Below are 26,806 nucleotides of genomic sequence, written 5' to 3' on the forward strand. Positions count from 1 at the left end.
AGCTGGTGAGCCTGTGCTCAAGCAAGAGACCCAGGGTTTTGAACCTGAGTCCTCTGCATCCCAGGTCAACGCTTTATTCACTGTACCACCTCCTGGTCAGGTTTGATGACATTTTCACTATCATTCAGTACTAAGTATTTTTCCTTCACCTATAATTTTTTTACTTTGATCCAATTGTAATAGAAATGTTTTAAAATTTCTAAATGTATGAGATTTTAAAAATTACCTTCTTGTTACCGATTCTAACTTATTGTATACTGGTTAAAGTATTTTCTCTATATGATACTGATTCTTTGATTTTCACTGGGAATTGCTTAATGAGTAGTCCAGTATGTGGTCAATTTTTGTTAAAAGTTCATTGTGTTCCGGAGAAGAATGTATAATCATTAATTGTTGGGTACAGGTCTCTATGGGTAGCCTTGTGTCAGACCCATTGTTTTGTGGGTATTTCTAGTCCAAGCCCTCCTACCCACCCCACCCCCCAAACACACACCTCTTTCTCTTTCTGGTTAGAAAAGTGTGTCCTCAAAAACAAAAAGGAGCCTGACCAGGCGGTGGCACAGTGGATAGAGCATCGAACTGGGATTCGGAAGACCCAGGTTCGAGACCCCGAGGTTGCCAGCTTGAGCACGGGCTCATCTGGTTTGAGCAAAAGCTCACCAGCTTAGAACCAAGATTGCTGGCTCGAGCAAGGGGTTACTCGGTTTGCTGAAGGCCCATGGTCAAGGCACATATGAGAAAGCAATCAATGAACAACTAAGGTGTCGCAACGAAAAACTGATGATTGATGCTTCTCATCTCTCTCCGTTCCTGTCTGTCTGTCCCTATCTGTCCCTCTCTTTGACTCTCTCTGTCTCTGTAAAAAAAAAAGAAAAGGATAAAAGTATGACTTTTAACAGAATAATGAAAAAAAATATCACCTATTCTTTAAAATAGTTGATGGAAAGGAATAAAAAGGGTGGTTGTCCCTGCGCATGCATTCGTCTTCAGGTGGTCTAAGTGAGACTATGTGGGTAGTGGATCTTCAGAGTCACCCACCCACCCACATTGGATGTATAAATAAAACAGCACCCTCTAACAATGGGCCACTAGCATCTTCTCCATCTCTGAATGACATCTCTCAGTGAAGTATAAAATTTCCTAAGTAGGGTGGTTGTGACAGAAGTCGTGGAAAGAGCCAAAATGTGATTTCCATTTTTTAGGCAATAGTCACAATGTAAATCACTACCTTTCCTTATAGTAACCTTCACCAAAAAACAACTTTAGCCCTACTTTCCTATCTTCTCTGTGTAGACAAAAGGCCAATAGAAATCTATGTGGTGGTGGTGATAGTGGTGGTGATGCTGCTGCTGCTGCTTATTGAGGCTCTATAGTGTTCCAGATACTGTATAGGTATTATACAAAAGTTACTAAATCTAACCTTACAACACTGTGATATACTGTTTGAGTAGATTTCCAGTAAACGGAAACTCAGTCTCAGAGTGAGTAAGTAACTGCCTCAAGGTCCCACAACTAGTAATGCAGAGCCAGGATTCAAATGCTGAACTACCTGACTCTAAGCCTATGCTTGATAACTATCCTATGTTGTTTTGCATCATGGCAATTTCTGTCCAACATCAGCTGTAATGATTAAAATCTAGTTTGCTCCATGATATTGACATTTGTGAAGCTAGATATGACCCTAATCATGAGCTGGTCAAACTAGTTCCATTTCCTGGATGTTCCAGTTAATTCCTCAAAACATACATTTGTACCTTGACTACTGGTGGCACAGTAAATAGAGTGTTGACCCAGGACACTGAGGCCCCTGGTCCAAAACCCCGAGGTCACTGGCTTGAGTATGGGCTCATTGGCTTGAGTGTGGGATCATCAATGTAATCCCAAAGTCGCTGGCTTGAGCCCAAAGGTCACTGGCTTAATGCCCAAGGTTGCTGGCTTGAGCCCAGGGTCACTGGCTTGAGCAATGGATTACTGGCTCTGCTTAAGTCCCTGGTCAAGGCACATACGAGAAGCAATCAATGAACAACTAAAGTGAAGCCACTATGAGCTGATATCAACTCAACTCTCCTCTCTCTCTCTCTCTCTCTCTCAAAAAAAAAAAGAGATATATTTGATGCAAAGTATTTAGCTAGAAGAGGTGGCTATTTTGATATTTCTCAAAGGGGAGATCAATTATCTGATCTGTTCAAAGCAATCAATAGTTTTTCAAAAATAACATCAACAACATGAAACTTTTCCTCTCTCCCTAATATAGTCCTCATATTCTCAGAAGACCCTTTAAACATGCTATATATTAAGAATGAAAATAAAACATGTAGATATTTATAGGAGACAAAGGAAAGATATCTGCCAGGGGCCACGGAAATCAGCCAGCTTACTCCATCACACTTCAATCCAAAATTCTAAGCATATATGACTATCCTGTTAAAAATAGCTCTCTGGGCCCTGGCCTGTTGGTTCAGTGGTAGAGCGTCGGCCTGGCGTGCAGGAGTCCTGGGTTCGATTCCTGGCCAGGGCACACAGGAGAAGCGCCCATCTGCTTCTCCACCCCTCCCCCTCTCCTTCCTCTCTGTCTCTCTTCCCCTCCCGTAGCTAAGGCTCCATTGGAGCAAAGTTGGCCTGGGCGCTGAGGATGGCTCCATGGCCTCTGCCTCAGGCGCTAGAATGGCCCTGGTTGCAACAGAGCAACGACCCAGATGGGCAGAGCATCACCCCCTAGTGGGCATGCCAGGTGGATCCTGATTGGGTGCATGCGGGAGTCTGACTGCCTCCCTGTTTCCAGCTTCAGAAAAAAAAAATAGCTCTCTGGTAAGTGAATTTATAAAAACTATGGTGCAAAAAGAAATATCGTTACTCCTATAGCTCATATATAGAAGCAAAGAGCACCTGAACACGCCATACTAACCAGAAATAAACTATATATTAGGCACCAGGGCAGTTTAAGGAAACCAGAGAGTTGCCCTTGGGAATGCTGACTCCCAAGGATCCAAAAAGGGAGCAGTACGCGCCTTCAGGTCAGGATGGCATCTATTTTCACTCCCTTCCAGGACTTCACTAAATCTATTGAAAAAGAATGTTTTAAAGCAGGCGCATAAGAATGAGGACGTTAGAAGAGACAACAATAAACTATTAGAAGCAGAAAAACAGGTTCAAAGAGTGGGAAACCTGAGAAAACTCAAGTCCAAGTCAGCCACAGGGTCCAGTGGGAGCCATTACTACTTACAGCGGAATTCCCCAAAGGCTCGGGTCCTGGCAGCTCCTGGGACCTGCGGAGTTGGTGTAACAAAGATGCTGAAGTTGGAAGGATTGGCTAGGCTCCATGTGAGAAAAGGTTGTGGTCCAAATCTGCTCCCCAGCTTTAGTGTGATTGTCCCTCACCCAGGAAAAGGTGCGAGTTCGTTCTCTGGGGGCAGTGAGACAGAGCGCCTCTGTTCGCAGGGACACCAGCACAGGTGCGGGCCGCAGAGCCCACTCCAGACCGGGGTTATGAGCCTCCACGCATGCTGGGCGCCAAAGACCCCCGCTCTCGTATCCACACTCAGAACTTTCAAACAGCATTTTAATCCCCAATTTTTAAAACGAGTCAACTTCTGATACCAGCCAAGATGCAGTTAGCCCATGGTAGCTTTTCTCTCCAACTGATTTCTACCAGAATCTCTGGAAAAGATATAAAAAGCAACTGTTTGAAATTCTGAAAACAAACTGAGAAAATATGTCAGAACTTGACAAAGGAAAAGGACAGTAGCTCTGAGTTTTCTGTTCTTTTCCCCTTTACCTCTCATCTTTGACCAAGGGTGGGCCAAATCAGGAACACTGCGCAATGCACAAACCGAAAGTGCTCCAAGAGAAACCCACCTTTCTGGCCGAAAGACAGGGAGAAGGGGCACCTTGGAGCTGCAGAGAGCAGGAAGTTTCCTTGCGCCCCCTTCTTTCTCTCACTGCTTTGCCCCCAGGGCCTCACGCATAAGAACTGTCTGATGAGGAGGGAAGCTAAAATTCTGAGGGAATCCTGTCTTTATGGCCAGAAGAACCACTAAAAGGGGCCCACGAGAGCCAAAGAATATGGGTAAATTCTCAGTGAGGAGACAGCTAAACGTTTTTTATCAGGGATATATACAAAGGATTAGGAGTTATAATGCTTTGGACACTGACAGTTAACATCATCAATTACACTAGAAGTTTGACAGCAATAGAATAATTTCTTCAAAATTGTAAATGAATTATTTCCATCTAGAATTATACTCAGTGAAACTAGCAATCAAGTACATAGGTAGAGTAAGCACATTTGAGGTGTGCATATCTCAAATTATTTCCCATGCACTCTTGGTCAGAAATGAAGAATGCATTCTGCCACAAAAAAGGAAACATATTCATAGCTGACTAGAGATTCAGTTGTGAATAGCACTGACATAGTTCCCAGGGTGTAAACACTAAATATTGATGGCAATATAATTCTGTTGGGAGAAAGGATGGGAAATGTGACTGTGTGGCGGAAATAGGAGGAAAGAGACTAAAATCTCACCTTTCATAGTGGATGTCAACAGATAACTAAAACTGGGGGGAAAAAATCAAGAAGCAGTCACACAAACACACTATATTTAGAGCCATAGAAGTACATACCTAAGTGACAGCTAAAATATATTAAACTGTCTTTAGGGAAAGGAAGGGTATTGTTTTTAATACTATTGTGTTTAATAACAAACCTTGTAAATCTAAATGACTTGCTAAACCATGGCAATGCATTACTGATAAGCACAAATAAAAATTAAGGGACCAGTACTTTAACATGGCCACTAAGTTTAGGAGATCTATCCTTAGCATTCAAAGTCCTCTGTCCTGGCCTGTGGTGGCGCAGTGGATAAAGCATCAACTGGAATGTTGAGGTTGCCAGGTTTGAAATCCTGGGCTTGCCCAGGTCAAGGCACATGTGAGAAGCAATTACTACAAATTGATGCTTCCTGCTTCTCTGCCCCCTTCTCTCTCTCTCTCTCTCTCTTTCCCTTCTCTCTAATTCAATAAATAAAATCTTATAAAAAAAGTCCTCTGGAAAAACTGACTTAGACTTATAATAAACTCACAAGAGAGTGCTGTTACAAACCAGAATCACAATTTATTAATTTGTGATGCAAAATAGAATTTCTCATTTGACCAAATACTTGTTCACTATGCCAAGAATGATGTCTGGTATATAGTGTTAATATTTGCTGGATACTTATTTTATTGATCAGCACATTATCTTTTGGGGGGGAAATCTATGGCAAAAAAAAAAAAAGATTACTAGAAAGTTGCTTGGTGAGCACAGAGACAGGTCAAGGAGTCAGCTGGACAATTGTAGTCATGGTCATAGTGTCTAAAGCAGGGGTCCCCAAACTACGGCCTGCGGGCCGCATGCGGCCCCCTGAGGCCATTTATCTGGCCCCCACCGCACTTCCAGAAGGGGCACCTCTTTCATTGGTGGTCAGTGAGAGGAGCATAGTTCCCATTGAAATACTGGTCAGTTTGTTGATTTAAATTTACTTGTTCTTTATTTTAAATATTGTATTTGTTCCCGTTTTGTTTTTTTACTTTAAAATAAGATATGTGCAGTGTGCATAGGGATTTGTTCATAGTTTTTTTATAGTCCAGCCCTCCAATGGTCTGAGGGACAGTGAACTGGCCCCCTATGTAAAAAGTTTGGGGACCCCTGGTCTAAAGTGTCCATTTCTGCTACAGGAATGAACTGCTCTTCAGACCTTCAATCCTCTGGTTCATGGGTCAGGGTGCCCCATGGACAGGCCTGGTGGCCCTGGCTTCTCCCCTCTCTGCCGCTCCCTTTCTCTGCTTCCATTGCTGAGAAGCCCATTTCACTTTACTACCTTCCATAGGGCTATAGCTGGGTCTGGGAACACTTTGTTTATTTTAGGTGCGGTTAATTTTATTAGATGTAAAAATGGGATGGTGGTTATATACTTGTTAAATGTCCATGTCAATTAGAGATGCAAATTGCAGTATTAATAAGTGATATAGCATATCTGGATTTTGTTTAAAACTTAAAAAACAAAAGGCAGGAAAGAAATAGAGGAAATAAGGTTGGCCAAATGTTGATAATTATTGAAGCTGGCTGCTAGTTGCCTAGGACATCTGTTAGAGTATTCTCTCTCCTTGTGTCTATTAGAAATTTTCTATAATAAAAAGATAATGAATATAAAGTTTTAGATTGCCTGTTTAAAAAATGTTTTGAAATTACTGTAAGTAGAATTCCTCTTTCATTAGCATTGTTACTATTGTTATTGTTGTGTTTGATAGAAATATACTCTGTTTAGAAAACTAAACCTGTGGTTGGTGTTCAAAATGACAGAGAAAGATACTGACTAAAAAAATGCTATTAGTTGTTTTTTCTTTTCATCTCAAAGAATCGTACCATGCTAAGGTAGAAAAAATGGTGTTTCTGAATGATAACATTATAATTAAAAACACAGTAATTCCCTTTTATCCATGGTTTCACTTTCCATAAGTTACCCATGGTCAACCGTGGTCTAAAACTATCAAATAGCCTGACCTGTGGTGGTGCAGTGGATAAAGCGTCGACCTGGAAATGCTGAGGTCGCCGGTTCAAAACCCTGGGCTTGCCTGGTCAAGGCACATATGGGAGTTGATGCTTCCTGCTCCTCCCTCCCTTCTCTCTCTCTGTCTCTCTCTCTCTTCTCTCTCTCTCTTTCTAAAATGAATAAATAAAAAAATTTAAAAAAATTTTAAACTATCAAATAGAAAATTATAGAAATAAACAATGTATAAGTTTTAAATTGTATGCTGTTTTAAGTAGCTTGATGGGATCTCACCCAATCCCCCGCTGTACCACCTGGGACGTGAGTCCTCCCTTCATTCAGCACCTGCATGCTGTGTACATTGCCTGCTCATAGTCACTTACTAGCCATCTCAGTTATCAGATCAACTCTGGACGGCAAGTCACCCTTATTTTACTTAATAATGTCCCCAAAGTGAAAAAGTAGTGGTGCTGGCAATTCAGATGTGCCAAAGAGAAGCCATAGAGTGCTTCCTTTAAGTGACAGAGTATTTATGTATAGGAAAAAGCATGGCGTACCCAGAGTGCAGTACTATGTGGACTCAGTACCGACTGAGGGTCTGAGAACTTATTCTGTGGATAAGCAGGGTGGGGCTATGGCACAGGAGACTAGAATTCCTAATAAAATGCGATTGTCTGACCACTTCAGAGAAAACGCCACACGTCCTTAAATAAAATAATACCCAGATGATTGGTGCACCTTGACAAAATGCTTTCTCCCGTTTGTTTTCCAGAGGCCGTTTCTCCATTGTAAAGAAGTGCATCCACAAAGCTACCCGCAAAGACGTCGCTGTGAAGTTCGTCAGCAAAAAAATGAAGAAAAAGGAGCAGGCTGCCCACGAGGCCGCCCTGCTTCAGCACCTGCAGCACCCACAGTACATCACTCTCCACGACACCTACGAGTCTCCCACATCCTACATCCTCATCCTGGAACTGTGAGTGCAGGTGTCAGCTCTCAGGCGGTGCCCAGCTGTGTGGGTCACTCACGGGCAGTGTCTCCAATACAGTGCCGTATAGTTTACGGAGTGCTGTGTGTCACGTGCACTCTGCCCTCCCTGTCACAAAACTGTTATTCCCATTTACAGATGAGAAAACGAAGGATAAGGAAGCTTCTTAAACTAGGAATTGGAAAAGGTGGGACTTGAACCCACATCTCCTCACTTCAGTTCTCATTTTCTTTCTTTTATGGGCTCTTGAGCTGGGCAGTTTAGGAAAAGCTTATTGATGACAGGCTTATTGACAGGAGTGGAGTCAACGTGAAAGAGGGGGGTTTGTGCCTCCTGCACGGCCATCACATCCCTAGCCCACCGTCCAAAACATTCCTTTCAGGGTGGAACCTTATATTCAGAGCAACCCGCTCATTCGGATTTGCTAGGGACTCAGGCAACCAAACACTTGGCCCCAGAATACATCAAATAAAGCAGTATGACCACAGTCACCTCACCGCTGCCCCAAGCTAAGAACAGAGAACGTGCTCTGTGGTTTAGAGAGATTTTATAGAGACGAAGGAAAGTATTTTCAGAAATACTGAGCCCTTATATAAATGTTACGGGTTGTTGTGCATGAGACCTTGGGCCTGGGGAGAAGACAGACATTTGCACCTGAGACCCAGGCTGTGTGTGGCTCCACAGAACCTCCACTCGGTAGAAAAGCACCTTCCTGTACAGATTTTCAGTGTCGGCTTAGTCTCACTCACGTGTGCTTGTTAGTCTAGCTGCGCGATGTTTAACCAATGTGCCGCATGAATTTTTAAAACATGCTACACCTGACTGATTGGGGCATTGACCTTTTATCCCTTAGATTGTCAAATTTAAGAAATGACAATAGCCAACACAACAATAGCCATCTGGCGTGAATATATCAAAATTATATCTATTCTCTGGTCAGATCAGTAAAAGAAAATCTTTTTGATGTGCTGCAGAATTTTAGTAACTAGTTTATGTGTGCCATGAGATGAAGAAGGTTAAAAAATCACTGGTTTAGCTATATGTGTATGGGGGTGATTCTTTGAAGAAGTAACTTATCATAAATTTTCTTATGATGAAAAAAAGAAAGAAAGCCCTAAATCAAATATGTTAAGCTAAATTTTTAAGTTGGTTGAAAAGAAACAGGAGACAAACTCCATACTGTATTTGTAATTCTCTTGTGATTGTTATACTGCTGTGTATTAGCCAGTATTTTGTCACTTTTTTTGTTTTGTTTTTTGTTTTTAGAGAGACAGACAGACAGGAAAGGAGAGAGATAAGAAACATCAATTTGTAGTTGTGACACCTTAGTTGTTCATTGATTGCCTTCTCATATGTGCCTTGATCAGGGTGTGGGGGGCTCCAGTCAAGCCAGTGACCCCTTGATCAAGGCAGTGACCTTGGACAATAAGCCAGCAACCTTGGGGTCATGTCTGTGATCCCAGGCTCAAGCCAGTGACCCTGCGCTCAAGCCAGTGAGCCTGTGCTCAAGCTGGTGACCTTGCTGTTTTGAACCTGGGTCCTCAGCGACCCAGGTCAACACTCTATCCACTGCATCACCACTTGGTCAGGCTAGTTTGTCACTTTGGACTTAACAAATAGCCTGTCAGAGCCTAACCTGTTTGTTGGGATTCAAATCAGGGACTGAATGGCTCCTTCTACCTTTTTTTAGTCATAGTTTTTAAGGTTGGAACATTGTTAAAAGGCAAAGGATTCAAAAAGGCGTCAAGAATGCCAAGGACAAACTTTGCCTACTTTCTGTTTTTCCCCAACAAAAGCTTGAGGAAAGCAGTTTACAAGACATTTGTGAGGCTGCTTCCTGTTAATTAGATATTACTGAGATAACTCTCTTTCTCTCTATCTGAAGACTTTCTCTGTTTTGCAACCTAACCTCTCAGAGGACCTGTGAATTAGATCTTTCTTGCTGTGAGCAAATTTAAACATTAATGAAATAGAGTATGTCTTTAACAAGGTTATACAAATTTCTTCCCTGAAGCAAACCACATTTGTAATTTTGATTATTTATTTTAGTTCTGAACATTATACTAACTTAGGGCTCTAACTAAAATATGCCATATTAAAACATCGGTCTTTATAATCGGGAGGAGGAAAGATCTTACAGATTTGTATATGTGTTATTTTTCTGTTTCTTTACAAACATAGTTCCTTTGCCTTTTCCTCCCTACTTTAAGGATGGATGATGGCCGGCTCTTAGACTACCTTATGAATCATGATGAGCTGATGGAAGAAAAAGTAGCTTTTTACATCCGAGACATCATGGAAGCCCTCCAGTACCTTCACAACTGCAGGGTCGCACATTTGGACATAAAGGTAATGAGAAATAGTAACCCTTGCAGGGACACTACGAGGTCCAACCTGCCAGTCATTACCCTTGAGGGATATAAACTTTAATTCATTTGATCTACTTAGATTAGAATCCTTATGAATATTAAACAGGAATGAGGTTGTCACACAATGTAACTGTGTTATTCGTGATTTAATGAGAACGCAATGACACATTGACATTTGGCATCAGAGAAGGTAGGCGAGCTGTGTCCTCTGTCTAACTTTGTAGAAGGAAGCAAATAAATGTCAACATTTCCATGGTGCTCAAAAAAAAGCACGTGATCTCCAAAATGAATAATTTATTCTTTCCTTGATTCACTGCATAAATAAGGGGTAGTTAAGAAGACATGATTTTCAATGTCAAACGACTTCTTTGAAATACCACCCAAACTCGGTTTAGCTTAGTTTGAAGCCTCCTATGCACGTTACAGAGGGACTGTCCCATACACAATAGGCTTAATCCAAATTTAGCAGAACTGTGTTTGAACTAATGGAGTCCTACTAATAGTCAGAACACAGAGCTGAACTTGCCTTCTCTTCTCCCGGCCTTCCTGGGTCTCCTCAGCCTGAAAACCTGCTCATTGACCTGCGGATTCCAGTGCCTCGAGTGAAACTCATTGACTTGGAGGACGCTGTGCAGATCTCCGGTCACTTCCACATCCACCACCTGCTGGGGAACCCTGAGTTTGCAGCCCCAGAAGTGATCCAAGGCATCCCTGTGTCCCTGGGCACTGACATCTGGAGCATCGGGGTTCTGACCTATGTCATGCTGAGTGGGGTCTCCCCCTTCTTGGATGAGAGCAAAGAGGAGACATGCATCAACGTTTGCCGAGTGGACTTCAGCTTTCCCCATGAGTACTTCTGTGGCGTGAGCAATGCCGCCAGAGACTTCATCAATGTGATCTTACAGGAAGACTTCCGGAGGCGGCCCACGGCGGCCACCTGCCTGCAGCACCCCTGGCTGCAGCCCCACAGCGGCAGCTACTCCAAGATCCCTCTGGACACCTCCCGCCTGGCGTGCTTCATAGAGCGCCGCAAGCATCAGAACGATGTGCGGCCTATTCCCAACGTCAAGAGCTACATTGTGAACCGGGTAAACCAAGGGACGTAACCATGTCCCAGGCCTTGAGGTTTCACATGGAAGTGTAGTGTGAACCAAAGCGAGACTGAATGTTTCTGTAAATAATTCTGTTCATTATTTCGCTCCATGCAGTTCTCTGGATTGAGAGATGGTACCTCTTAAACCTTGTCGGTGGTTATTCAGGGTCTGAGCAGCAGTAAAATCACTCGAAATCCAGGGGCTTTTCAGAAGGTCATGCAGAAGAGACAAAGGAAGGAGAACATCACAGAGAGAATGACAAAGAGGGGCAAGGATAACAAGCATATTAGCTGTTACAGAGTTTTAATTGTGCATCCGAAATTGAGTGGGTAGCTGGGCAAAACCTCAGCTCACTGCAGTGAGTGTAAAAGGCTCCTGCCTTCGCTGAAATTCTAAGCAAAATGTTCTATTTCACAGAGATGTCCTGTATGCCAACTGGTCTGGTTTAGATTAGGATATAGTTTGTGAGTTGGATACATATACTCATACAGTAAAATATATTCCATTCAGGTTTCAGAGTTTTATAATTATAGAGATTTATATGAAATCAACCATAAGTAACTTTGAGTGCTCCAGTTAAGACAGTTATTTATTTACCGAAGCATTACATTGTTTTGACTAAGCACAATTAGATGACGAGTTTTTTAGAGCATTTTATAAATCTTGTATAGAAATCTTTTACCAGAACCTGTGCATTAAGAGAAAGCAATTACCCTTCTGCCACCTGTGAACGAGCAGATTTCTCTCTCGGGCACAGGCATTTGACTAACATGGGTTCTGTATATGAAATGCTACTCCCAAATTCACTGGCAGCTCAGCGTCAATCTGGCAGGAAGGCCTGCTGGGGAAGGAGTCCAAATACAGTGAGAGTTGTGGGCTATTTTTATGTCTACACTTGCTTTGAAATGGATGGCGAATAGAACAGGTTCATACAAAAGGGCAGATGGCAACCTTTCCCACAGTTTCTCGGAACACCGGGACCACACTTTCTGCTGTCCTGGACAGCTGTAGACCGCAGTCCTCAGAAAGTCAGCTTACTTGATTTCTAACCCCTTGTAGAAGCAAGGTGGTGCTCACCCAAAGGAGGCAGCCATACAGGCCTTTTTAAGGCCTGGTCCCAAGTCCTTTTTGAAGCCATGGAATAAAAGCTGATACATCAGCTCCCTGATAGAGCATTGCATTTTAGCTGCGATCACAATACGTACCACCAACTCAGCCGCCAATGTTTCCCGGGACTAGAGGGACTACTAGCACTTTGAGGCCCATGCTGCTTTCTGATGTAAATTCTCCATACTAGATGACTATTAACTGCCCTTTTTTCTGCTAGTGGAAAAACAATTAAACCTGGGCATTTCATGGTTTTTCTTCTTTTGTTGGTTTTGGAAAGCGTTGTTGTTTTTATGTTTGTACACAATTCACCCTTTGTTTTCTAGAATGTGTTTTGAAACAAGCAGTTAAGCAAATAATATTTAGAAAATATGACTCAAGTGTCTGTCCAAATCAGGTTTAATGGTGTTGCTTCTGTCCCTATAAGAGGACTGAGCAAATGGAAATCATGCCGCACAGAAGTGCAAGCAGAGTCGATGAAGGATGAATAGAACTCCAAGCCTGTCTAAATGACAAAGAACGGTGGAGACCAAGCCTGAACTTCAATCTATAAAAACACTTCATCTCACAGTGGAAATGCAGAATGAAAAATACTCATCATTCTTTTCCACTGATTTCAAAGGCAATTTCCCCATCTACCCTCTACTTCATCCCATCCAAGACTATACATGAATAAAGTAGTAGAAAGTATAAGCAATAAGACTACATAGCACTTCGCATTTTCAGGATTAACCAAATATGTGGAAACTGACTATGACGGTAATCATTTCCTCATTTTCAAATGACCCTGGGTGATCAAGGATCCTTTCCTCAGAGCGCTCTCTTGACAACCCCTCGCAGTCTGCATTTAAAAACACATGTATATACAAATGCTCTATGACATAGTATTTTAAAATTTATAACAATTTACTGAAAACTCTTTTAGTAAACATGTCTTCATTAGGAGACAGCATAAAAGAAGACAGCCTGGTGCCCTAGGCTCGTCACGAGCTAGAGTACAGGCACTGAGGATTCCAAACGTCCACACAGTATGGCTTGGCAAGTTGTGTTCTGTCCACATAGACGGTGGCTAAAGAGCCCCGTGCTGAGCCTTTTTGAGTGTTTATGACCATGTAGGGGACCAGCTGAGTTTCTGCTTGGGAAGGACAGGGCCTAGGACAAGGGTGCACAGACTGCACCGGAGAGCATTGCTGGAATCGCATGGGGAGGGCGGTTGACAGAATGTTAGAGCCAAAGCTTTTCTATCAGCTTCTACAGCAGAGTGGGGGTGATCCAGACATGAGGTTGCATGGAATATCCCCCCACCCCAGTGGCCGTTGTTGGGGAAGGGAGAAGACAGGACAGGAAGGGCATAGATATGAAAAATAGTTTGATGTTGTTAACTGGAGCCAAAGTACAATCGTTAGAGTAGAACAAATTTAATAGAGGCCCCAAGAGAAAGGGTATATTTTATATAGTTTGGTAACTGAAGGAAACTAATAGGGAAGCTCCCTGTTTGCAAAGCTTCTAGTCCTTCCCAACAGGGATAAGATGGCCGTCCTGGTTCAAGAATGCTCCGTAGAAGTTGGAAGTAACGAGGAATCCTAGAACAGGGCTGGGAAATGTACTTGAGGTTGCTCTGTAGGCAAATGTGAGGGATGGAGGACCAGGGACCACTTTCTTGTATCTGTTTTGGAAGAGATATTTCCTCCTTTAGGTTAGAAAAGAGGGAAGAGAAAACAGTCCACTTCTATAATCACGGTGGTCTTTGAAATAAAAAGTTAATGAGGAATTAGTGAAAGTGAAGGTCTAGTTGAACTGGGAGAAATAAATTGTTGATTAAAGTCACAAATTTCTTGCATGGCATAGGGTTTGAAGTTTTTTTGTTTCCTTTTGTAAAGGTGGGATAGAAAAAGAAGGGAGAGATCAGGACAACGCATAGTTATTTTTTAAAAGGTATAATGATTTACTGCATCTTTTACAATTGTTTCAAACTAAATGGATTCATACCCACTTATAGCTGAATGTGGGAACATTTTTCAGCAAAGAAGTGTCATGTTGGCAGGGCCCTTCGGGACTCACAGCCACAAACAATCTTGGGGGAGTCGAGGAGGCAGAGGAAGAGCTGGCTTCACTGCTTTGTGGTTCACAAAGCCTTTATACTAGTAGTGCCTTTCAGCGGGGAGGAGGGGAGATACAGCATTCATTGTATTTAGATTGACTGATATTGAAGCATTTTTCTTTATTTTATAATGTCTTTTAAATGAAAACATCTGAATGTAGGGTGAGCCTAGGAATTCTTGAGTTTTAAGCTCAGCTATTCCTGATTCGTCCTTTCTTACAGAAAGTCTTTGTTTTTCTGCCCCGTGTGTCCCCATTGTTAAAATGGGAGTTGGGGGGGGGGGAGGGGCAGACATTAACGTCATAGGAATGTTGGAAGAATACCTTAGTTGGGATGTCTAGAAAATACTTGGATTTTTTTTTTAAGTGCTACACACTGCCAGTGCTAAAAATTTTATTGATAGGAACTTTGAACATTCCAGGTTTTCAATATTCACATCTTTAGATACCATTTTGCAAACTCATCATGTTACTGTATTTTTCGCTCCCTAAGATGCACCTGACCTTAAGACACACCTAGGGTTTTAAGAAGGAAAATAAGAAAAAAAAATATTCTGAACCAAATGGTGTGTTAAAAATATTTAATAAAATAATGTATTTTCACTCCATAAGATGTACGGGCATTTTCCCTTCCAATTTTGGGAGGGAAAAGTGTGTCTTATGGAGTGAAAAATATGGTAAATTCTATAAACTGATTTTAATTGGAAGGACTAGGTGCTCTTTGTCTAAATGTTATTTGGTCTTAGCCTGTAATTTTGATCATTTAAAAGCTTGTCTACAGAAAAAGGTTAGGAGAGCTGATTGAAGTCTTACGTTGATAAACTATTTCTCCAGTATTTCATATGGCAGACACAAAGAGTAAGATGCCCTCCATTGCAACCGCTCCTCTCTCTTCTCAAGCTTCGTGCTCTGGAAAAATTGGCAGAGAACCCAAACAGCCACTTTCCTCACTGGGAGGGCAGAAGTGAGAATAAAATATCTTCTGATCTCATTTCTTCAGAGTCTCACAGTCATCCACTATAGAAGACGCAAACTAAACGCACAGGTATACAAATAAATAGAACTATTGGGCTCCGGAGGGAAAGAAAACCTTGGATCTTTTTCCTTTTCAGATAATTAGGTTTTTTCAGGAGTATCATTATTTGCTTTCTCATAGTCTCTGTGACTTTGTGGCCTTGGGCTAGTCATTACTTGCTTCTTGTCTATGTGAAAGAGCAAGGAAATGTAGACTGGTGAGAATATGAGGGAGCAAATAAGTTATAAATGACATAGTGGTATTTCTGTGTATTAACTAAAATGTTCCATGAATTTGATAGAGGAGGAACTATTCCACACAGAAGAGGTTTCTGTAGTAGGACTAATGTGCAAATACTGTTCCTTGCTCCATTTTGAGGAATGCGGACCCATTCCTTTCTCTATTGTACATCTCTGTGGGGCGGGGCTAGGCAAACACAGTGTAAGCTTTCAGGGGATTGCTTTATATTATGGTTTTTCTTAACTATTTAAAATCTAGTTATAATTTGGAAATGAATGAGTAAATCTGGGTCAGGGTTAGGAAAGATAAGGTTTACACATACTCCACTAAGAAAAGGGTAGCTACTGTGTTAATATTCATTTTCTAAAACTATAAGGCTCTCCTTGTTTCATTAATTCTAGAGAGTTAAAAAGGGCTGAAACTTGTCCACAGCACCAGACATTTAGAAAATACTATTCATGTGAGAAATCTACAGAGAAATAGAACACAGAAAAATCATAGACCACATTTTCTTCCTCGTTTTTAATATATGTAGAGGTTAGAGGAGAAGAAAAAGCAATTACTCTAAGACAAATTTTCATTTTAAAGGGACATTTACAGAAAGCCTGAAATGAATCCTCACAGGGTTTTGTGCTTTCCTGTTAGCCTGTTTGCTGACCAAACTGTGATCAGATTTAGTTTCTATTCACGTGTTCAGGATAAACTTTTCAGATAACTTATTTTGGATAGTGAGGATAACTGATAAAAGAGAGGGTGGTGGAAAAAAATGCGCAAATAAAATTCTTGTAGTCCCAATTCCTGAGGCTTGATTGAAGCAAGCTAACTTAGCTCGCCCAGGACTCTCCAGCATAGAGTCCCTTCTGTGCCTGACTGCTATCAAGAAATGAATCCACACCCAGGAGCATCATGGGAACTGTTACCATGATCTCAAAGACTGTTGCTATGAATCTGAAGTTAACAAACATTCATCTTCTCTTACTAATTTAAGCCATATTTGTCAGCTCTGTGTTTGATTTTTTTGACCCTGGTGCTTTTACCTCTGTTTCTGCCAAACTTCGGCCTACTCTATGGGAAAGGTGAGTAAAACGTACTTAAGACAAATGTGAAGACTGTGAAAAAACTCAACATCCTCTTCAGAGTGGGATCCTAGTCAGAGAACAGTAGTGATCAAAGTGCAAACTGTTGGAAAATATGGATATATGTACATCTGTACATGTATATATAGTGTATAATATGTATGTATATGTTATTGCTCATATGCAGAAATCTATCCATTTGAAGACAGCCCAGGTGGGTCAATTTTTCTATTGGGAAACCATTCAGGGCCATTCAAAACCATTAGGGCTGATGGGTAGAGTTAGATCCTACTCAATTACGAATTATTTGCTGTCTTTTGAAGTCCACAAAACCAAATCAACAAAGCCTAAAACATTATGGAGCCATCACTTAAGTTATTATGTTTATACAGAGTCAGAAGTACCTTTATATTTGAATTATTAACAGTTGGTTTGCAAACTGCATTGGCACCTCTTGGTTTTGAGTGACTCCTCCCCACCAAGTCTTTTGAGAGTTTGGGGTGGCTTCTCTGGCCGTTCAGATAAAGGGCCTTATCCATAAGTGGACAGGTTTCCCCATAGGGACCATTACACATATACATATAAGTACATTCTTCCATCAGGCTTGTAACAATTGGTTTAAATTCACTCCACAGTATTGATAAATAGCTCTATATTTTCAAGGTGCAGAAGAATTCCACAGCCTTAATTATTTCAGTGTCTTGCTGGTCTGCCTTAAGTGTATCTTCTGGATTTTGGTTGTCTTATTTTTTAATTTTTCTGCAGTTGTTCATTTTGTATGCACACAATGTCATTTTGTAAAGGTAGGTTGTAAATATTTTATTTGTAAGTCAAATTCACTCACGTGTAATGTAAAGTGATGACCTGCTGTCTTGTTATTACTACAGTAAATGTCATAAGTTATGGATGAAACTTCAAAGTGTACATCTCACAAGTTATGCATTCCTATAAATATACTATACTGAAGATAATTTTTGGTGGTCTTTTTGTTTTCTTTCTCATTAAAATCTTTGTTCAAAAAAAGTAATTTTTTTCTCTCTTTCTCCAACTATATGAAAGCATTTGACAAGGTAAAAGAATCACATTATTATTACAACACTTTTGCCCTGGGTTTTGAATAGAAAGCAACAATTTTGTAGCCTAGAGAAGTATTCCAGGGCATTTCTTTATAAAAATAAAATGCCGAATAAACCTCAGGTGTGCATTGCTAACTTCATTCTACTGTTTTATATGGCAGCTTTGTTAGCACATCAGCTGGCTGTTTGGGCTGGATCTCACAAATTTATGCATCATAATATGAGCTCGTGGGATCTGGAGTAGCTAATGCAGACATGATCCGGCTTTGAAAGATTCTGCATGTGCCACCCAAGTGCAATCAAGACTGATTCATAGTACAGTGTCGCTAGAGTGTTAGAGATCGATGTGTTTTGATGCGCTTATTTTGCCAATAAGAACAAAATGTTTTAATATTTGGCTTCTATTTCATCAAGATTTTACTGCATTTATTTTAAATGAAAAACAACTGTCAATGCACGGGGCTCTGCACAGTGGCTGGTCAGCACATCTCACCAGAGAAAATGCAGATATTCATTAAAAATATTGAAATCAGAATCCATTTGATGAGTAATAATCATTAGCCCTATGACCTTACAAGTTATTTTCCTTATATAATTAATGAAAATTTCCTCCACTTTAAGGGATTTTTTTTTTGTAAAGACCGAATACGCTTGTATTTTCGGATTGGCAGCCCAGGTTACTCTCCCACTCTTCATCAGCAGTACACGTTATTATGTGCCAAGCACTTGAGCTATTTAGAGGAATAAACAGACGTCCTCCTCCAGGACACACAGCGCCAACAGGAGAGGTAATGAACCTGCTAAGGGCTTCAATGTCCCCCGCGCAAATTGCGGACGTTGTCACGTGACGGACGCCACGCCGTTAACAGAATTGAGAAAAGGTCTCTGTCTTAGAGAACTTTCCCTCTACTTGGAGAAAGCGGTTGGGGTGTGTAGCGGGGGGGGCGTGATTAATTCCTCAACAAGCAAATAACGACATAGTTGGCCAAGTAGTAGAGATAATTAAAGGGACACTGAACTTGGCTCCATAATCTCGGGGCCGATCTAACTATTCGGGGCTTTAAATTTCATCGAGCCCACCCAGAGACCGCAGCATAAGCATAAATCTCGGGGAAGGTTAACTACCGCCCCGGGAGCTCACTACCTTGCCCCCCAAGGCGCGCGCAGGGAGCACGCTGGGCACCCGGAAAAGGGGGCGGGGCGGGGCCTCCTCTGTGACGTCACCGGAGCGCCGCGGTGTTGGCGCGTTTCAGCATTTAGAGCCAATGTGTATGTACCCTGTCGCGATGGCGGCTGCGGGAGCTGTTTTGCAGTCATTGGTAACGGGTCTGTACGACGTGCAGGCTTTCAAGTTTGGGAACTTCGTGCTGAAGAGCGGGCTGTCTTCCCCGGTCTACATAGACCTGCGGGGCATCGTGTCTCGACCACGTCTTCTGAGTCAGGTGTCAGCCCGGGAAAGGGAAGAGCTGCGCTGGGTGGTGGAAATGGGGACCAGGGGATGAAGGGTTGGGCTGCGAGTGAGAGCAAAAGAGCCAAGCTGAAGGGTCGACCCTACCCTACTGTCGGCCTGGAGGGAGGGGGTCTGTTTCAAAAGCCCAGAGGCTCGGACTGTTAGTGTCGTGGGGACCCAGAGAGCAGCCTGCTCTTTGACTCATCGACTTTGACACGTGCTTTGCAAGAGTTGGGACTCCAATTTAGGGCCCTGCCTCTCATAGAAGTGGTTGAAGGAGTTCGTGTATTTAACGTCGAGAAAATTAGATGTGGAGAAGGGAAAAGGTGGGTAAGGGAAGATTTAGTAGCTGCTCAAGTATTTGGAAGGGCTGTTTCTTAGTAGGGGGTTTTGATTTTGTACGTTGTGACCAGGAGCAGGAATTAAGGCCTGAGGGTGGACATTTCAGGGAGGTAGGTTTTTTTGGTCAATACAAGGAAAACCTTCCCACAAATTAGCGTTTGCTAACACAGTGCTTCTCAAACTTTGACTATATACGAATCACATGGGGATTTGTTAAAAGGTGTAATATGATTGAATAGATAGATCCAAGAGGGCCTGAGGTTATGCACCTGTAGTAAGCTGCCCGCAGAACTGCGGACAAGGCTTGAATAGAAGGATCTGAGTTGCTGTTCGGTAGAGCTGCTATTAGCCACATGTGAATATCGAGTATTATGAATTTTTAAGTTCAAAGTCATATGGACTACTGGTGGCTACCATATTGGACAGTGCAGGTATAGAACATTTCCATTACACAGAAGTTCTGTCTAGATTGAATATAATGCTATACTGATTTGATACCCAATATCTACATTTAAAAAGGAAGAAAAAGAAAATGCTAGACTATAAGAGGAAAAATTTACATTTGGGGGGAACTCAAATTTTCATTCCACTGTTTCCAAAGAATTTGATCCTCATGCAACATATATTCATGTTTGAATAACTTTTACTAATAATTCTATACTAGTTCTTCACAACAAAAATATGCAAACTGAAATTTAAAATTGTAAATTAAAATATTTCCTGCATGTCTCTACATGTTAAAAATTTTCTGTATTGAGTTATTTACAACTGTTATAAGCATAAAATTAAAACATAATTTGCAAATTTTGACAGAGTATAATATCTTGATTATTTCAGAAAGGCATTATTTTATGTACTAATGTAATTCAATATTACTACTAGAAAGTTAGAGTTTAGGTGCAAATATTGAGACATTATTTGTATGAAGTAGATATTTAAGAAGTTCTGTTATACCCAGGTCTCTCAATGTCCCGAACTCCTTCCAAATTAACTATCAAAAATCACATGCCCACACCAAGATCTAGTATCAAACAGTAACGTTTAGTCACGTATCAACTAACGACTTGTTAAAAATACACCACTTTTTTATTAGAAGACCTAGTCCAGGAGTAGTCAACCTTTTTATACCTACTGCCCACTTTTGTATCTCTGTTATTAGTAAAATTTTCCAACTGCCCACCAGCTCCACAGTAATGGTGATTTATAAAGTAGGGAAGTAACTTTACTTTATAAAATTTATAAAGCAGAGCTACAGCAAGTTAAAGCATATAATAATAATTACCAAGTACTTTCTGTCGGATTTTCGCTAAGTTTGGCAGAATAAATCTTTATAAAACAATTTACTATAGTTAAATCTATCTTTTTATTTATACTTTGGTTGCTCTGCTTCCACCCACCATGAAAGCTGGAACGCCCACTAGTGGGCGGTAGGGACCAGGTTGACTACCACTGACTTAAAAGAATGATTTAACAGTTCTAGAATAGTATGTTAATATTTTCAGTACTCTAGAAATGATATCTTTTGCAACTTAAAATTATTCATAGATTTTTTTTTCTTTTTTTGTATTTTTCTGAAGCTGGAAACGGGGAGAGACAGCCAGACAGACTCCCACATGCGCCTGACCGGGATCCACCCGGCACGCCCACCAGGGGCGATGCTCTGCCCACCAGGGGGCGATGCTCTGCCCCTCCGGGGTGTCGCTCTGCGACCAGAGCCACTCTAGCGCCTGGGGCAGAGGCCAAGGAGCCATCCCCAGCGCCCGACCATCTTTGCTCCAGTGGAGCCTCGCTGTGGGAGGGGAAGAGAGAGACAAGAGAGGAAGGGGGGGGGGGTGGAGAAGCAAATGGGCGCTTCTCCTATGTGCCCTGGCCGGGAATTGAACCCGGGTCCCCCGCACGCCAGGCCGACGCTCTACCGCTGAGCCAACCAGCCAGGACCTCATAGATTTTTTTTTTTAATCTTTGGAAATACCTGAGTACTTGTTTTCTTTTTATAAAATATGGTGGTGTTGAGTGGGACTATACATTCTAGCATTAAAATGTGATGATTTATGTGGAAAGGGTATTATAAAATATACTGCTCACAAAAATTAGGGGATATTTCAAAATGAATATGAAGCTATAAGATATCCTCTTAATTATTGTGAGCAGAATTAGGGGATATTTCAAAATGAATATGAAGCAATAAAATATCCTCTAATTTTTGTGAGCAGTGTAGTATCTCACAATAGTTTCTGTATTTATGTATGAAACTTATTAATTTTTTAAAAACATTTTTGTATTCTTCCATTGATTTTTTTTGAAGTATAATTGACAAAACATTATATTAGTTTCAGGTATACAACATAATGATTTAATAATTGTATATATTGTAAAATGAGCACTGCAATAAGTCTAGTTAATATCCATCACCACACATCATCACAATCTACTCCCTTAGTAACTTTCAAATATGTAATACAGTATCATTAACTATAGTCGTCATGCTGTGCATACATCCCCATGACACTTATTTTATAACTGGCCAGTTTGTACCTTTTGACTGCCTTCACCCATTTCATTCACCCCCGCCCACCCCAGCTCCGGAAACCACCAATTTCTGTATCTGTGAGCTTGGTCTCCCTTCCCTGCCCTGCCCTGCCCTGCCCTGCCCTGCCCTCCCCTCCCCTCCCCTCCCCTCTCCTCCCCTATTATATCTTTGTCCGTTTGTCTATTGATGGATGTCTAGGTTGTTTCCATATCATGGCTATTGTACATAATTCTGCAGTGAACATAGGGGGTACATATATCTTTTCAAAGTAGTATTTTTAATTTCTTTCGATAGACACTCAGAAGTGGAATTGCTGGGCCATATCATGGTTCTATTTTTTAATTTTTTTGAGGAACCTCCATACTTTCCATAGCTACTGCAAGAATTTGAAGTCTCATCAACAATACATATGGGTTCCCTTTTCTCCACATCTTTACCGACACTTTTTTGTTGATTTATTGATGGTGGCTATTCTGTGAGGTGGTATTTCATTGTGGTTTTTAATTTGTACTTCTCTGCTGATTAGTGATGTTGATCATCTTTTCTTATGTCTATTGGCCATGTGTATGTCCTCTTTGGAGAGATGTCTATTCAGTCCTCTGCCCATATTTTAATCAGGTTTTTTTTGTGTGTGTGTTAAGTTATATAAGTTTCTTACATAGTTTGAATATTAACCCCTTACAGATGTATCATTCAGTAGGTTTTTCTTTTCATTTTGTTGATGGTTTTATTCACAGTGTAGACACTTCAGTTTGATGTAGTCCCATTTGTTTATTTATATATGTGTGTGTATAAATAAATATATATAAATATATATAAAAATTTTTCCCCTTGCCTGCTGAGGCATATCCAAAAAATGTTACTAAGAGCGATGTCAAAGACTTTACTGCCTGTTTCTTCTAGGAGTTTTACATTCAAGTCTTTAATCCATTTTGAGGTTATTCTTGTGTATAGTGTAAGAAAGTGATCTAGTTTCATTTTTGTGCATGTATCTGTCCAGTTTTTTCAACAGTTTTATTGAAGAGCTGTCCTTACCATTGTATTGTATATTCTTGCCTCCTCTGTTATAAATTAATTGACCGTATAAGCCCGGGTTTATTTCCGAGCTCTCTGTTCTATTCCATTAATCTATGTGTCTGATTTTGTGTCAGTAACATGACATTTTGATCACTATAGCCTTGTATAATTTGATATCAGGTAGCCTGATACTTCCAACTTTTTCTTTCTCTATATTACTTTGACTATTTCGGGTCTTTTGTGGTTCTGTATAAATTTTAGGATTATTTGTTCTAGCTCTGAAAAATGCCATTGGTATTTTGATAGGGATTGAATCGAATATGTAGATTGCTTTGGGTATTATGGACATTTTAACAATCTTAACTTTTCCAATCCATGAACATAGTATATCCTTCTATTTATTTGTGTCTTCAGTTTCTTTCAGTAGTGTCTTACCGTTTTCAAAGTACAGTTCTTTTTACCTCAATTAAATGTATTCCTAGGTATTTTGTTCTGTTTGATGCAAATTTAGATGGGATTTACATTTTATGATAGTTTATTGCTAGTGTATAAAAATTCAACCAACTTCTGAATATTAATTTTGTATCCTACAACTGGACTTAATTCATTTTTAGTTGTAATTGTTTTTTGGTAGAATCTTTACTATTGTCTATATATAGTATCATGCTATCTGCAAATAGTGAGTTTTATTTCTTCCTTTTCAATTTGGATTTCTTTTTTTCTTTTTCTCTTTTAAGACTAGGACTTCCAGTAGTATGTCAAATAGAAGTGGTGAGAGTAGACATCCTTGTCTTGTTCCCGATCTGAGAGATAACGCTTATCGCTTTTCACCTTTGAGAAAGACGGTAGCTGCGGTTTTGTAGTATATGGCCCTTATTATATTGAGGTATGTTCCCTATACCCAGTTTGCTGAGTTTTTATCATAAATGAATGTTGGATATTGTCAAATACTTTTCTGCATTTTTATGATCATATTATTTTTGCTCTTCATTTTATTCATATGGCGTATCATGTTAATTGATATGTGGATGGTGACCCTTGCATCTTGGGATAAATCTCACTTGATCATGGTGTATGGCCTTTATATTGTATTGCTGACTGCGAGTTGCTAATATTTTGTTGAAGATTTTGCATCTAAGTTCATCAGGTATATTAGCCAACGATTTTCTTTTTTTCCCACAGAGACAGTGAGAGAGTCAGAGAGAGGGACAGATAGGGACAGATAGACAGGAAAGGAGAGAGATGAGAAGCATCATTTCTTTGTTGCGGCTCCTTAGTTGTTCATGGACTTCTTTCTCATACGTGCCTTGATGGGGAGCGAGTGAGGGGAGCTACAATAGAGCGAGTGACCCCTTGCTCAAGCCAGTGACCATGGGGGCATTTCTATGATCCCTCGCTCAGCTGGTGACCCTGCGCTCAAGCCCAATGAGCTGGCACTCAAGCTGGTGACCTTGGGGTTTCAAACCTGTGTCCGTGTCCCAGTCCAACACTCACCGCGCCACCGCCTGGTCAGGCTAATTATTTTGTAATATCTTTCTCTGGTTTTGGTATCAGGGTAATAATGCTGGTCTCATATGAGTTTGGGAGCCATGCCTCCTCTTCAATTTTTTGGAGTAGTTTAAAAAGGATAGATATTCTTCTTTGAATGTTTGGTAAAATTTACCTGTGAAGACCTCTGGTCCAGGACTTTTGTTTGTTGGGAGTGTTTTGATTACTGATTTAATTTTGTTAACAGGTAGCAGTGACTTCAAAGATTTTCAGTTTCTTCCTGTTTCAGGTTTGGAAAATTGTATGTTTCTAGGAATGTATCCATTTCTTCTAGGTTATCCAATTTGTTGGCATATAATTGTCTATCGTGTTTCCTTAAATACACTGTAATCCTTTGCATTTCTGTGATGTCAGTTGTCACTTCTCTTTCCCTTCTGATTTTATTTGGGCCCTGTTTCTTGATGAGTCTGGCTAAAGGGTTACCAATTTTTTTTCATTGATCTTTTCTATTTGTTTTTTAGTATCTATTTTGTTTATTTTCTGTTCTGATCGTTATTGTCTCCTTCTGTTCACATTGGGCCTTGTTCTTTTTTTAGTTTTTTTTAGGTGTAAGGTTAGTTTGTTTGAGGGTTTTTTTTTGTTTCTTGAGTTAGGCCTGTTATTGCTATAAAATTCCCTTTTATAACTTCTTTGGCTGTGTCCCACCATTTTGGGGTCATTGTGTTCTCATTTTCATTTGTCTCAAGGTATCTTTTGATTTCTTCCTTGATCTCATTTTTAATGCATTCATTGTTTTAGTAGCATGTTGTTTAGCCTCCACATATTTGTGTGGTTTTCAGTTTTCTTTTTGTAATTGATTTCTAGTTTCAAATCATTGCGATTGGAAAAGATCTGAGACTTGTTTTCTAGCCTAACATGTGGTCTATCCTGGAAAATGTTCCATGTGCACTTGAAAAAAATGCATGTTTTGTTGCTTTTGAGTGAAATGTACTAAAAATGGTAAGTCCATATAGTGTAATGTGCCATTTGAGGCCACTGTTTTCTATCTGGGAGATCTATCCATTGATGACAATGGGGTGGTCAAGTTTCCTACTATGATTATATTACTGTCCATTTATATCTGCAACATTTGCTTTATATATCATATTTAGGTGCTATTGTGTTGGGTGCAGAGATGTTTATGAAGGTTATATCCTCTTGCTGGATTGATCATTATCATTATGAAATGCACTTCTTTGTCTCTTCTTCCAGCCCTTGTGTGGTGTTGTTTTGGTTTGTTTTTGTTTTTGAAAGAGGCAGGGAGAGAGAGAGAGAGAGACAGAAACATCAAGCTGCTCCTGTATGTGTCCTGACCGGGGAATCGAACTGGCAACCTGTGCACTCTGGGACCATGCTCCAACTGAGCTCTCCGGCCAGGGCTTAATTTTTACTGATTTTAGAAAGACAGAGGAAGAGAGAGAGGGGGGAGGGGAAAAGGAGGTATTTGTTTTTCCACTCAGTTGTGCATTTTTTGGTTCTTTCCTGTGTGTGCCCTAACCGAGGATCAAACCCGCAACCTTGTTGTTTCAGGGCAACGCTCTTAACCCACTGAGCTAACTGGCCAGGGCTCCAGCCCTTGTTTTAAAGTCTTTCTTTTTTTTCATTTCTATTTGGATGAACTATCTTTTTCCATTACTTTTGATCTGAAATAGGTCTTTTATAAGAACATATGTATGGCTTTTGCTTTTTATCCTTTTAGCTACCTTATGTCTTTTGGTTAAAGCATTAGTCTATTTATATTTAAGGTAATTATTGATAGGAATATAGTTATTGTCATTTCATTGTTTACTGATTGTTTTTGTTCTTTTGTTCTCTTCTCCTGTATGTTGATGACTTTCTGTAGTGTTTTGTTTTGTTTTGGATTCCTTTCTCTTTATTTCCTGTATATCTCTTACAGATTTTTGGTTTGTGATTACCATGTGCTTCATATATACCAAGCTTTGTTTATAGCAGTCAGTTTTTAGTTGATGGTCGCTTAAGTTCAAACACATACTGAAACAACTGCACATTCTACACTTACCCACACGTTTGTTTTTTTTGTCATAATTTTTTACTTTTGTGTGTCTGTTTGTATCCCTTAATTTATTGTTGTACTTAGACATGATCTTCCTACATTTGCCTTTTAACTTTCATATTAGCTTTATAGTTGTTCATCCACTGCTATTATTGTTTGCCTTTTGTCAGTGAGCCAATTTTTTCTTTCTCATACATTCTTATTCACATTTTTTATCTTTTCTTTTTTTATTATTATTTTTTTAAGTGAGAGGAGGAGAGACAGACTCCCACATGCACCCTGACTGGGATACACTCAGCAACCCCTGTCTGGGGCTGATACTCAAATCAGCTGAGCTATC

At 40.4% G+C, this 26,806-nt stretch overlaps 2 protein-coding genes across 17 annotated transcripts in view; both read left to right on the forward strand.

The window, feature by feature from the left end:
• The window catches only part of KALRN (kalirin RhoGEF kinase), a 735,103-nt gene extending 717,697 nt beyond the window's left edge, over positions 1 to 17,406 (forward strand). For 13 of the 16 annotated variants that reach the window (XM_066240718.1, XM_066240728.1, XM_066240719.1 and 10 more), the window contains 3 exons: positions 7,297 to 7,497; positions 9,720 to 9,858; positions 10,439 to 17,405. In XM_066240718.1, coding sequence (XP_066096815.1) covers positions 7,297 to 7,497; positions 9,720 to 9,858; positions 10,439 to 10,984 — 886 coding nt within the window. In that variant the 3' untranslated portion in view covers positions 10,985 to 17,405. Of the gene's footprint in view, positions 1 to 7,296; positions 7,498 to 9,719; positions 9,859 to 10,438 lie in introns of all 16 variants that reach the window. The other 3 variants (XM_066240744.1, XM_066240745.1, XM_066240722.1) reach the window with 2 other exon arrangements.
• A 1,428-nt stretch (positions 17,407 to 18,834) lies between these two features.
• Positions 18,835 to 26,806, forward strand: part of UMPS (uridine monophosphate synthetase) — a 50,495-nt gene continuing 42,523 nt past the window's right edge. The window contains exon 1 of the mRNA XM_066240759.1: positions 18,835 to 19,028. Coding sequence (XP_066096856.1) covers positions 18,852 to 19,028 — 177 coding nt within the window. The 5' untranslated portion in view covers positions 18,835 to 18,851. The remainder of the gene's footprint in view (positions 19,029 to 26,806) is intronic.

The sequence above is a fragment of the Saccopteryx bilineata genome, chromosome 8 (assembly GCF_036850765.1).
Source record: "Saccopteryx bilineata isolate mSacBil1 chromosome 8, mSacBil1_pri_phased_curated, whole genome shotgun sequence".
In the NCBI taxonomy this organism is placed as follows: Eukaryota; Metazoa; Chordata; class Mammalia; order Chiroptera; family Emballonuridae; genus Saccopteryx; species Saccopteryx bilineata.